Below are 13,879 nucleotides of genomic sequence, written 5' to 3' on the forward strand. Positions count from 1 at the left end.
CAGGGATGGTGAGAGTCTGATTCGATGGGCTGAAGTAAATGATCGTCACTTGGAATATGATGCTAAACAAGGCAGTACTTTTCATTCTGCCAGATGGGGAACTTGTACCACTCCAGATCTTTGCTTTGTTTCATGTAATAGGGAAGGTAGACCTTTGCATGTGACAAGATCAGTTGAATCAAGATTCCCTAGAAGTCAACATAGCATGGTGGTTTTAGAGATTGGCATGAGGTTGCCATGTGTTCAAAATCCTGAACTTCCAAGGTGGAATCTCCGTAAGGCAGTTTGGGCAAAGGTCACTGAAGAAGTGGAAAAAACAGTATCCAGAATCCCTATCAACATACCAAACTATGGAAGGTTCAGTAGACTGCTTTTCATGGCTGCAAAGAGATCTATCCCAAGAGGCCATAGAAAGAATTATGTCCCATGTTGGAATGCAGAATGTGATGGTTTACTAGCTGAATATAGAGTTTCACCAACTGATGAGCTTGCCAATAGCCTGATAAAAATTTGGATGAAGGAAGACGCAATCGTTGGATGGAAGCCATGCAGAGTCTTGATTTCACTCACTCCAGCAGAAAATCATGGAGCTTACTCCGAAAGCTGAGTGGGAACACAAGATCCATAAATAGAGCTGATGTGACTCCTGATCAAATAGCTGAAATCTTCCTGGAAAATGATAATATAGATGTGCCCCCAAAGCTGAAAGCTCAAATGAAACGGAAACTACAGAAGGAGCTGAAAAACTGCATGCAATAATCCTTCTTGGCTGAGTTGAAAGTTCTGAAGAGATTATAGCTGCCAAAGATGAAAGGCAATAGAGCACCAGGTGTAGATGGAGTTCTGCCTGAGTTTATCAAGAATTTGGGACCAAAAGCTATAACGTGGCTCTCAAAGTATTCTTCTGAAGTAATGGTTAGAGCCGAGCTGCCCAAATCCTGGAAACAAACAAAGGTCGTAGCAGTATTGAAGCCAAGAAAAGATCAAAGAGACCCGAAAAGCTATAGACCAATAGCCCTGTTGTCAGTTGTGTACAAACTTTTTGAACGAGTCCTGCTGACAAGAGTCGGGAGCAGAATGGATGAGTGTTTGCCAGAGGAGCAGGCTGGTTTCAGGGAGGGTAGGAGTTGTGAGGAACAAGTATTGGGGCTCACAACTCACATCGAGCATGGGTTTGAGAAAAACCTCAAATCAGGAGCCGTATTTCTGGACCTTAGTGCAGCATATGACACAGTGTGGAGATCTGGTCTTCTTCTGAAGTTAGCAAGGATCCTGAAATGCAAGGCAACCGTCAATCTCTTTGGAGCTATATTGAGAGACCGTACATGCAGAGTGTCTCTTTATGGTAAACTTAGCACTATAAGAAGATTTCAAAATGGTTTACCTCAAGGATCGGTTCTTTCACCAATTTTGTTCAATGTTTACACTGCAGACCTGCCTGTTACTCAATCACGCAAGTTTATTTATGCCGATGACATTTGGCTTGTTTCTCAAGGACGAAATTTTGAACAGCTCCAAATTGTGTTGGATGAGGATTTAGAAATAATGGCAGAATACTTCCAGCAGTGGTTCTTGAAGCCAAACCCATCCAAAAATGGCTCAACAATATTCCATCTCAGTAACCAGCATGCAAAAAAGACAATTGATCTCAGGCTATGTGGCAAAAGAATATCTCATCAGGAAGCTCCCCGTTACCTAGGAATCAGACTTGATAGATCCCTCACATATCGACAACATCTGCAGGGGTTGAGAGATAAACTGAAGACAAAGCTAGATATCATCAGCTAACTTGCGGGAACAACCTGGGGTTGTGACATGAATGCCCTTCGAACATCAAGTCTTGCACTTCTGTACAGTACAGGGGAGTACTGCTCTTCTGTCTGGGTTCGCAGCAGACATGTTGAGAAAATTGATACAGTTTTCAATGAAACTATAAGGAAGATTAGTGGGAATGCAATATATATATGCAATGCAATTTTATAATCTTTCAAGAATTTCCAAACTCTTTTATCTAGTACAATGAATATTGGCATAATTCAAAACAATTTTATAATATTTCAAGAATTTTCAAACTCTTTTATTTATTTGTTTTTCAAATTGATAGAAAATTGATGTTGTGGAATCGATTTTGTAATCTGTTTTCTCTAATTTTATAAAACTTGTTTCTACTGTAAAAATGAATTTTTATAATATGAAAGATATTGACATAATTCAAAGCAATTTTATAATCTTCCAAGAATTTTCAAACTATTTTATTTATTTGTTTTCAAATTGATAGAAAAATTGATGGCGTAGAGTCGAGTTTGTAATCTGTTTGCTCTAATTTTATAAAACTTTTTTCTACCATAGAAATGAATTTTCGTAACGTGAAAGAAAATTTCATCTGAAATTGAGTTTTAAAAAGTTGATTGAATTCAATTTCAGACCTCAAAAGTTGGAATTGACGGCCGTGAATGAAGGAATTCTAATTGACAATTTGGAAATATTCAACGCCAATGGATTCGAGTTTAAAATTGATGACAAAGGTAAAGTATAATACTTTCAGTACTTTTTTAATCCAAGAAAGATTTATGTGAGTGAAGAGTATAGTTGTTATACAATTTTTAAATCCATTTAATAACGAAAATTTGATAATTCACAGAAACTGAAGGATACAATGTGGCCTAATTGAGGTTTTATTGGTAACTAGCAGGTAACCCATGCTCCGCAAGGGTCTAATTAATAACTTGTGTAGAATCTTGAAGAATTTAAAATAGGCCTATTACCATCCTCGGTAAATTAAGAATCTATATTCAAAATTTCAAGTTAATCAGTCCAGTAGTTCAGACGTGGTCATGCGTCATTCGTGAATTTCCTATCCCGTTCATGTTTAAGCCAATTACTTCCCTTATTATAATATAGATAATGTTTATTATTAAAATATCACAGTCTGTAAGTTAAGAATATGGTTAACTAGAAATCTATCTAAAATAATTCCAATATGCTATTTGATTGATTTTTCATTGATAGATAAATTAATTTTTTATTCAAGTTGGAAATTGTTGTTATGTTACGTTTGAAGGGACGGATTCAAAGATCCAAAGGTTCAAAGAACCCCACACGTCAACCGGAGCTTATTGTGTTCCCAAGTACGTTAGTTAGGCAAACCAATACCTGTGTCCTTTACTTGTCCAGTGTTTTTCCCTATACTAACATCCTATTCATCATCTGGTTGCTTGCAGCCAAACAGAGCCCTTCTCCTTGCCCCTAGTCTCTTGCAATCCAGTGTGATATGCTTGGCAGTCTCTTCAGACTGATTGGTCCTGGTGACCTTCGTGAGTTCCACTCCTGCCCTTCTTTGTAGGTCTTTTCGCTGAGGAAGAGGTCGCTAGAGCGCCTGGCCACCCTTGACTCAGCCTCTAAACCCACATTTGTGCCTGGAGTTTCACCCAACTCTGGTCTCTTGGGTTTTTTCTTTCTGCCCATCCGAAACTTTGCAGGGTCAAAAGCCTCACCTCTCCCAAGAAGTTTTGCCTGAATGGCCGCCCTTCTTTGAGCAGTGGTGAAGTTTGGTCTCTCCACCCACAAACTTGTGACCTACGTGAGTTCCAATTCTGACCTTTTCTGTAGGTCCTACTGCTGTGGAAGGGGTCGCCAAATTGCCTCTAAGGCAGACCTGGTCACCCTCGACTCAGCCTCTTGACCCACATTTGTGCCTGGAGTTTCACTCATCTCTGTTCTCTTGGGTTTTTCTTTTTGCCCCTCCGAAACTCTGCAGGATCAAAAGCCTCACCTCCCTCAAGAAGTTTTGCCTGAATGGCCGCCCTTCATTGAGCAGTGGTCTGAGAAGCTCATCCTTCCTCTCCAGTGTGTATGATGTGATTGAGCTTGAATCATCCATGTCCTGATCAGTAGAAGCCTTCTCGATGATGATAGCCTCTACATAAGAGTGCAACGGAACCTCCTGTGTTCCTGAAGCACCCATTCCAGATTGAGGAGCCTGCCCTGATGAGGCCCGATGAGTTTGAAGGCAAGGCAACTTCTGGAGTAGCCTTGGGGTTTGGTTTGTTCATGTGGTTCCCACGAACAGCTAGAGAAGTGAAGTTAACCCAGACAGAGCCCCGCATGTCCAGGCAAGGCTAAATACTATAGGAAGGTGCCTGGTATCCTGCAGGCACCGTTAGAGACACCATATAAAAGTACCACCCATCAGCACGGTCCACATCACACCTTGGGTTGGCGTAAGAAGAAATAAGAATATGGCCAAGGAAAGCCTACAGATGGGAAAAGAAAGAAAAAATGGCACAAAGTCAAGTCAATGGAAAACGTGCCATTCTAGAAATTAAATTTCCGAAGCATATTAAGAAGGAGAAAAAAGGGTTTTGGAAAGAGTGTTCCTTTTAGCCGCCTCCTACGACAAGCAGGGATACTGTGGGTGTATTCTGGTTTTCAACAAATTCTTGAGTGCGATGTTCGACTCAAAGCTCCCCAACTCACAGGGGGCAAGTTGGAAATTACTTGAGCTATGCTATAGTGTTTAGCAAACTATATTACTCACAAAACTATGGTCTGTTCTAAAGGCCTAACTTCTATTGCTCAATTGCAACAGTTTTCAGATATCCTTCATCACCGTTATCATCCCTTCATAAGGAGAATCACGCGCAGATCTTATTCTTTTTCTTCCACTTTTTTTCTTCTCTTTCCTTTTCCTTCAATATTATCCTTATCTTCCTTTTTTGAATATCAATCAGTATTTGAATATCAGTGGTCATCACTTACAACTCTAGGAATGATAAATATTTCATTATCTTTATATTATATTTATGATAAGTATTTCCGAATACGTATGACAGTCGTAAGGCCCATTGACGGCTCAAATGATATATTCAGGCGGTGGGACCTTCCCGCAAGGGACTCCTCACCAACAAAAGCCATACGAATTTACTTTTTTCCGAATACTGAACAAGTATAAAGTTTTCACGTTCATGAAATTATTGTGTCATTTATTAATAATGTTTTTCTATAATAGCCAATCCAACGGAAAGAATATCTTTGGTGGCAATACCGATGAGTAAAAACTGGACTTTCGGCAAAGAGGATGTTGATGAGCTGCTCTTCATGCTTCAGGTAAAAATAAATCGATATTTTTTTTATTTTATGCGTCAGGTGAATTACTGTTACTGTAGTAGGGAGATTCACGTTGTACAAGCCAATAATGATGAAGTTTGCTAGACGATAAAATGCGATAAAGTATGATACGATAAGTCGATAAAATAGATTGCTAGACAATTTTCATTTCATTTTACAAATAAAGTTGAGATCTTAGTTTGTGGTTTATAATGGAATTGGAAAAAGGTCCTCTCAACCTCGAAATTGAAGCTGAAGAATATTGAACTCTGGCATATCAAAAACTGGCAGATGGCTCACTGTAGACCTTTGTTTGTTAATGATGATACTTTTTATTGCATACAATATACATCAAATACATTTTAAAACAATAACGTGTATATACACCCTGGGTGTATCATGAAACCCCCATAATACAAGGAAATATGTGCATTTGTGGAGTAGCTTTGATGTTAAAGTGAATCATCACAAAAGCGGATAGAAGATCCATTTCAAATGTTAAGAAATAAGTCAGTTTGTCAAATGAAAATACATAAAATTTACTCAGTAAAGTAGATTCCAGAATCCAGTTCCAGAATATAGGTTCTTTATAATCCATATAATAAAACTAATTTTAATATTTTATTTGATTTTTTTCTTTAGACAGGATGATTACTATCTAGTGCTCTACCTTTTTTTCCATAAAGGACGGCAGAATGTATGTAGGCACAGATATGAGCCTTGCAAGCTAAACATATTTTCGACTAAAAATTGGGCTTAAATTCATTCAGTGACAAAACATAAATTATATTCTGGGACTAATTATATCAAAATTTGGGAAAGGAACCGAATTTATATAAAAATTGAGGGATAAGCCTGTTGACCTTTCCATATTATTCATGTGATGTTTATATTGTTCAATGTAGAATAATAATGAATAAACCGGTGATCTTCCCCAACTGCTATACGGTGAGACGCTGGACGCTGGTTTTCATTGTTGGAAATGGTTTTTAGATGACAGCTAGGGTAGTACGTCTCAGATGTGCGAGCACCTATTCCAGACAATACTGAAACAAGTGGGACGGACATTCTGATCGCGTTCACGTTGCAGGCTGGTAGCCTACACAGGGAGTCTAGTCAGCTACACCGTTCAAAATTAGAATGTTTAATTTTAGTTAAATTACATTCTAAATAAAAAGATAAATACATTTATTTATTTCACAGATACAGCAATTTTATAAAAAGAACAACATACATAATATTCCCATGCATGGGCCAAAGCCTGTGTGCAGGAATGAGTTGCATAATCAAGTGATGCAACAAGTTGCATCATTAAGGCTCTGTTCAAATGGGGTTTAAAGGTAGGTAAAAGGAAAGTTTAGGGAGGTTAGGTTTTGGCTTACAAATGGCAATCTATATAATAAGAGAGAGTAGGGTTGTGTTTGTTCGTGTGTTCGTTTGTTCGCATCAAAACATGTCAACTTGTGGATTGCATACCGGAAAAACGGGAATGATTTAGATCTCCAAATTTTGCACATAGATTCTAAAAATATCAATCTCGTGCACCTGGAAGCCCAAATTTTAATTTTCCTTCTAGATTTTTCAGAATTAATGTTTAAATTTCATTAGTATTGCGCTAGAACTCGTAGAGAACGGACGTATAGTGGAGTAGTAATAGTGTAGTGTAGAAGTAGTGAGTCAGCAGTTTGTTCGCGATTAAAAGTGGAACAAAAATATTGCATCGAGTATCGGTCGTCAACCGCGGTATTTTATGCAAGCAAAGCGACCTGCTTTTCGCGGCAGTAATATAGCTCCGTTCGCGTTTCCGTGTGCGTGAGTGTTGATTACGAGTGCTGTTTGAAATGTATGGTAGCGAAATCGCACTATGTCCGACTTAGTGAAGCCACCAAGTTTTCCTGCATCAGAGCAAGAAGAAAAAGAAGCCACTAACGAGAGCATGGACACCAGCAACATGGCAAATACACCAGAAATCCAGTGTTCACCGGATCAATACATCAAAGCAAATAAACTCAAATATTCAGTCGAGCAGGTACTTTTCATCGCCTGGAAGGAATCTGATGAGAAGAGGAAGGAGCTAGAGAGAAGCAACGCCGAACTCTTGCAAAAAATGCAGGATTTGGAAAAAAGATTTCTCAATATTGAGAAAAAGATCCATAGCCCACAGCCTACCAGCTCAGCAGCCGAGAACTACTCGACAAATAAAGAAGAATTGGCTAAAGAAACTGAATGGATCAGAACTCGTACTAAGCGGGCTACCAAGAAGAGGAAGCTTAGCACCCCATCGCCAGAAATAAAAAATGAGTCTGCAAAAAAGAAGCAACAAAATTTGAATAATAAAATCACTCCTGTGGAAAAACCAATCAGTGAGGAGGAGAAGAGGAAGAAGAAAGAAATGCCACCACCGCCAATCATTGTGGATGGTATTAAGAATCTGAATGTACTTCTTACGAGTTTGAAAAAAGTGTCACCAGCTGACAAATTTAGGATAAAACTGTTAAGTAAAGAAACATTTAAAGTAAATGCAGTTGATTCAGAAACTTATCGAAATATCACCAGAGAATTGATTAAACATGGGCTCAACTGGCACTCCTATGAAGATAAACAGTCAAGACCAATAAGAGTGATAATTAAAAAGCTTCATCACTCTTGTAGTACAGAAATGATTCTGGAAGATTTGAAAGTAAGAGGATTGAAAGTTCTAGAAGTTGTAAACAAGCTGAGGTGGAAGACAAGAGAACCATTAGATATGTTCATGGTATCATTCAGCGCGGAAGAGGATATAAAAACAGTATTTGAATTGAAAAATATACTTGGCTGTAGAGTGGAAGTTGAAGCATTGAAGAAGGCCAATCTGATACCGCAATGCAAACGTTGCCAAGCATACGGCCACACTCAAAAATATTGTAACAAGGAGCCTAGGTGTGTTAAGTGTGCAGGTAAACACCAAACAAAGGAATGTTTGAAACCCAACGATGCTCTACCAAAATGTATTCATTGGGGTGAAGCACATCCAGCCAGCTATCGAGGTTGCACTGTTGCAATCGAATTGCAAAAAAATCAGGAATTCTACTAAAACAAAAACTATTGCAGATTCACGAAAGAAAATCATTCAAAATATCCCACCAAAAATCACAGAAAATACAGAAGCTCATAATCTAAACAATGGTAGTGCAGTTAAGAAATTGACTTTCGCCCAGATTGTCTCAAAAGAAAATAGATCGGAATTGGAAGAGCCAAAAAGTGAAGTAGAAGTAGGCACCAATAATATTTTGCAGCTTATCTTGACAAAACTGGATAGACAAGAGCAAATAATCACCTCACTACAATCTAAACTTCAGAAGTTAGAACAGAGTAGACTACTGAAATTCAAATGATTCATTCACTAAAAATAATGGAATGGAACGCGAATGGATTGTTACAACGGCAACAGGAGTTAGAAGCAGTTCTAGACATAGAAAAAATAGATATGTCTTATATCTGAAACTCACTTTACAAATCAATCGTTTATCAAATTCAAAGGCTTTAAGATCTATCATGCTTTACATCCCAGCAATGTCGCGAGGGGTGGGAGTGCCATCATTATCAGAGACAATCTACAACATCATGAAGAAGTGAAACATGAAAGTGATAGAATTCAATTGATAGGTGTAACAGTTCAAGCAGTAAATTATCACTTCGTTGTTGCAGCTATTTACTGTCCTTCCAGATATTCAGAAGAGAGGAGTATTCGACATTGCTTGATATGTTAGGAGAAAAATTCATTCTTGGTGGTGATTTCAATGCAAAGCACGTGCATTGGGGATCGCGCTTAACAACTCACAAGGGAAGACAGCTCTTCGAAGCAATGAAAGAGATGAGGTGCGAAGCTCTTTCAACTGGTAAACCAACCTACTGGCCCACCGATACGAGGAAAATCCCAGATCTCATAGATTTCTTCCTGACAAAAAATATATCAGTTAATTATTTGCATTTAGAGGATAGTTTCGACCTTAATTCCGACCACTCACCCATCATTATGACTCTGAGTGATTCAATTCTACGGAAGGAAAATACTTGTCCAGCGTTAGAAAATAGCCGCACTGATTGGGATGGCTTCCAACAGATGCTGGAGGAAGAATAGAATTGAACTCACCATTAATGAACGAAGAACATATTGATCGGGAGTTGGAGAAGTTTGTGACTGATATCCAACAGGCAGCATGGTGTAATACCCCACAAATCAGAAGAAGAACCACTGGAAATAATTACCCTGCGGAAATCAGAGAATTGATTGTTGAAAAACGAAGAGCTAGAAGGAGATGGCAGCAATCACGTTCTCCCCAAGACAAAAGAGTTTTGACAATCTAACTCAAGAACTAAGGAGAGAGATTCAATGTATCAAGGAAGAATCAATTAATAGTTACTTGAGGAACTTGACAGCAGAATGCAGTACGGACTACTCACTCTGGAAGGCAGCTAAAAAAATAAAACGAACCATTCAACAATCTCCTCCTCTCAGAAAGCAGGACAGACAATGGGCAAGGAGTAGTGATGAAAAGGCACAAACATTTGCGGATCATCTTGTAAAAGTTTTCCAGCCAATCAACTCAGGTGAAGAGGAAACTTTAGAAGCGGATGAGAATATCTTACAGCCGAATCAAGAAATAATGCGTGTCACAGTAGAAGAAGTGAAAAGAGAAATAAGAAATCTGAATAACAAAAAACCCCTGGATTTGACAAGATAACCGGCTCAGTCCTCAAACACCTACCAAGGAAAGCAATAGTGAAATTAACAAACATTTTGAATGCTTCTTTCAGACTAAAATTCGTACCAGGAATATGGAAAGTAGCAGAGGTTATAATGCTACTGAAGCCAGGTAAAGAGCCACATGAAGTATCATCATATAGGCCAATATCATTGTTACCGGTCCTATCCAAGTTGTTTGAAAGGATTTTACTTAGTAGGCTAAAACCAATAATTGAGAGACAGCACATAATTCCAAATCACCAATTTGGCTTCAGAGTGAAACATTCAACAATAGATCAAGTGCATCGGATTATAAATGTAATAGAGAAGTGCTTAGAAGAGAAAAAAGGTTTGTTCAGCGGCTTTCCTTGATATAGGGCAAGCTTTTGATAAAGTATGGCATGATGGTCTCATTTTCAAGCTCAAAAAAGTGCTACCGAAGCAATATACAGATATATTACAATCCTATCTGACTGACAGATACTTTAGGGTCAGGCATGAAAGTTCATATTCTGATTTGAAGGAAATTAAAGCAGGAGTTCCTCAAGGCAGTGTTCTGGGACCAGTTCTTTACCTACTATACCAGCGATATTCCCAGCCTTGATGAGAATACTACAGCAACATTTGCAGACGACACAGCCATATTATCAGCAGACAGTAATATTCATATTGCAACAGAGAAACTACAGAGATCCATCAACAAAATTCAAGATTGGACTAGAAAGTGGAGAATGAAATTGAATGAAACAAAGTCGATTCACATCAATTTTACCAATAAGAAGGACCTGCCCATACCAATAACTATCAACAACCAAGTTGTACCATATGCTAATGATGCCAAGTATCTAGGTATGACCTTGGACGCAAAGCTTCGCTGGAAGGCCCATGTCAAGAAGAAGAGAGAAGAGCTTGGAATCAAATATAAGAAGCTGTATTGGCTGATCGGAAGAAACTCCATCCTTTCAATCCGAAACAAAGTACTTCTGTACAAACAGATATTAAAGCCAGTATGGACGTATGGTATACAACTTTGGGGGTGTACCAAAGACAACAACATCAATGTCATACAACGTTTTCAAAACAAAGTGCTAAGGAACATTGTGGATGCTCCTTGGTATGTCAGGAACAGCGATCTTCATAGAGACCTGCACGTCGACCTGGTGTCCACCGAGATCCAGAGGCATGCGGAGAGGCACGAGGGGCGACTGCACCAACATGACAACGTCGAGGCGATCCAGCTGCTAGACAATGGAGGGTTGGTGCGGAGGCTCAAAAGGAGGAAACCGTTTGAACTAGTGTAGTGCTTGTTCAAGTAGTGTCCAGTGAAAGAGCAGAGCAGTGATTGAGTGAATCTAGCTTCTATAGTGCAGTCAATAAGTGTACATATTAATTAAACAATAGCAGTAAGAGTTCCTAATGAGAAATTCACTGTTTAATTTTTCAAGTAGTAATTTAGGATAGAAAAAATTAGCTCATTAGTCTTTAGACTAGATGGCTATAGTATTGACCAATAGGAAAAAAAATCATTAATGGTTCATTCGATTCCATTAAAAAATCACCAAATCATATGGTCGAAACTAAAAAAGGTACATCTGTTTCTATATTGCTTTCTACCTGAAAAACATAGTTTTGAAACTTCGTTTTCCTGATGCAATGTTTAGACCTACACGTGGCATGGATTATTAATTTTTCAGCTAGAACAATTTTTGAGACAAATGCTAAATAAACGTCTACAGTTTCATCAATGCTGTATCGGCAATATGAAAACGCATGCAGTTAATATGTCTTTCAATGAAGGTGTTGTTATTTACATAAAGAAATTATATTCTTCCATTTTTATTTAATTAAAATTTCAAAATTATTCGAGCCCTGATAGAATGACTGACTCACTGTACATAGGCCTATTTTGAATTCTTCTAGATTTCATTACGTCAAGTTTTAAGAAAGACCCTTGCGAAGCACGGGTTACCTGCTAGTATGTTAATATTATTTGAAATGTTTCATTCAGGATAAAGTATCAGTCCAACATATGATACAGTTTCAATCATAATATGATACGGTATCATACGAATAGAATATGTTACTGTATCTATAAAGCAATGGCAACCAGACAAACTGGAATTTCGCACATCTGAGATCCTCCTGATTCTCGCACATTAGGGACATCGCACCCTTAAGCCCCCGCACACACACATTGATTTTTGTTCATACTGTATTTTTCCGCCCTTATAAATTCTATTAGATTGAACAGATGATTTCAAACAGATGATGTTTGTCTAGTTCCGTTTGATCTGATAGAAATTCGTCATAAGGACGGCAAAAATCGTACAAACAAAAATCGATGTGTGTGTGTGTGCGGGGCTTAACCACAGCCTACTATAGATAGAAGGCCGGAACATGTTCAATATGGCAACGTGTGGTTCAGGCCGACTTTGCTTTATTTGATATGCATAGATTCATTACACCATTAGAAAAATTGTATTTTGTAGAATCATTTGTATTATTGTATATTGTGAAATCATTTGCATTTGCTAGTAGGGATAGTAAGTATTTGATTCATGTCAATAATGTGATTATAAACCCACAGAGAAAAGATAGATTAAACTATTGCTATTGGATATCAATTCTTCTGTGATTTTTTTATACTATTATGCCTAGATATAATTGAGTTAATGGACAAAGTTGAATGAATTATCATTATTCCAGCAATTTATTCATTCAATAACCTATTGATTCATTATTAATATGAATTATCACTTCTCTTCATAAGGCTACTTTGAAATTATTAAAACATGATATAAATCTTCAATACCGTACTCTTTGTATTTTTTTCTTCCAAAACACGACTAGTTCCAACTCATCTAAAGCCATTTTTCCTAAATAAAAAAGATGAGTGTAACAAGTCTTGTTTCAAAAGAAAAAATAATAATAAAGGGTAGGGTACTTAATGATGTGTTTTAACATAAATTGATGGATATTATTACGAACAAAAACTAAATGGTAGTAGAATATATTCCCTTTGATAGATATTATTGAACTATCGATCATCATTACGGTGTATAGTTAGTTATAGATGTACAAAAAGCGAATGCATTAAATTCAGAAGTTTCTTAAAAAGAAGACAATATTCGACTTTCATATTTTTATTTCACATTTAGAAGGTACTATTAAATACATTCATCTATTAATGAAATACATTTGATCGTTAAAATTGCTCGTAGGAAATACAGACACAGAAAGTAAGTACAGTGAAATATATTGCCAAGCTAGACATTATACTTGAAACTCCTAGAGCTAAAGTTAAAATTAGTCTATCAGTTAATATTATATATTTTTTTACTATCATTGAATTGAATTTCTCAGTATTGGTATTTTATAAAGGGCGTAAAGCTGGTAGTTAATCGGGAGTCTACCCAAGTGAATTCACTTTTCTCGGTTTGAAGCTGAGCTTTACTGCGACGTTGCCAAGTTGTGCGCTCCAGCCTTTATCTAAAGTGAGCCATGGCTTAACACGTTATGACTGAGTTGTAAGCTCCAATTGCCTAAGTTGATTTCTGTCGATGTCATGTTGAATGATGATAAAACTAGATTAATTACAAACAACTACTAGTACCCTTCCAAGTACTGTAGCCCTATCAAAATAACTGAGAAATTATATTAATTTACGCTTTGTTGATACTATAACTGTACCCTATTTCCCAACTGTAATCCTATTTATTACGTTTACAATCCTTGTTCTTATTTAAACGACTTGTGAATTGTTTGCTCTGTAGGACTCGCCTCACACTCTGTGCAGACCGTCTCGTGTGAGAGCCATGTTTGCTTCTAGAGCTTGCCGGAAGTCAGTGATGATAGGCATGCCACTCAACACCAGTCACATGAAGTCGTTACTTTTGCATATGGCAGAAATCGAGCAACCATGGGTAATCGTACAATCATAGAGAAACGATAGCACAAGCAGAAATCCCATGCTTTTGTGTTCCAATTTTCTATGTTAACTCAAGCCAATAGTGCTATAGTGAGGTCCACGTTATAATGCCAGTGTTT

At 37.6% G+C, this 13,879-nt stretch overlaps 1 protein-coding gene across 1 annotated transcript in view; it reads left to right on the top strand.

Moving 5' to 3' along the window:
- LOC111044592 (mismatch repair endonuclease PMS2) overlaps positions 1-13,879 on the top strand; it is a 36,528-nt gene that overhangs the window by 15,286 nt on the left and 7,363 nt on the right. The window contains exons 11-13 of the mRNA XM_039430232.1: positions 2,425-2,525; positions 5,009-5,106; positions 13,606-13,755. Coding sequence (XP_039286166.1) covers positions 2,425-2,525; positions 5,009-5,106; positions 13,606-13,755 — 349 coding nt within the window. The remainder of the gene's footprint in view (positions 1-2,424; positions 2,526-5,008; positions 5,107-13,605; positions 13,756-13,879) is intronic.

This window comes from Nilaparvata lugens, chromosome 6, assembly GCF_014356525.2.
Source record: "Nilaparvata lugens isolate BPH chromosome 6, ASM1435652v1, whole genome shotgun sequence".
Classification (NCBI taxonomy): domain Eukaryota; kingdom Metazoa; phylum Arthropoda; class Insecta; order Hemiptera; family Delphacidae; genus Nilaparvata; species Nilaparvata lugens.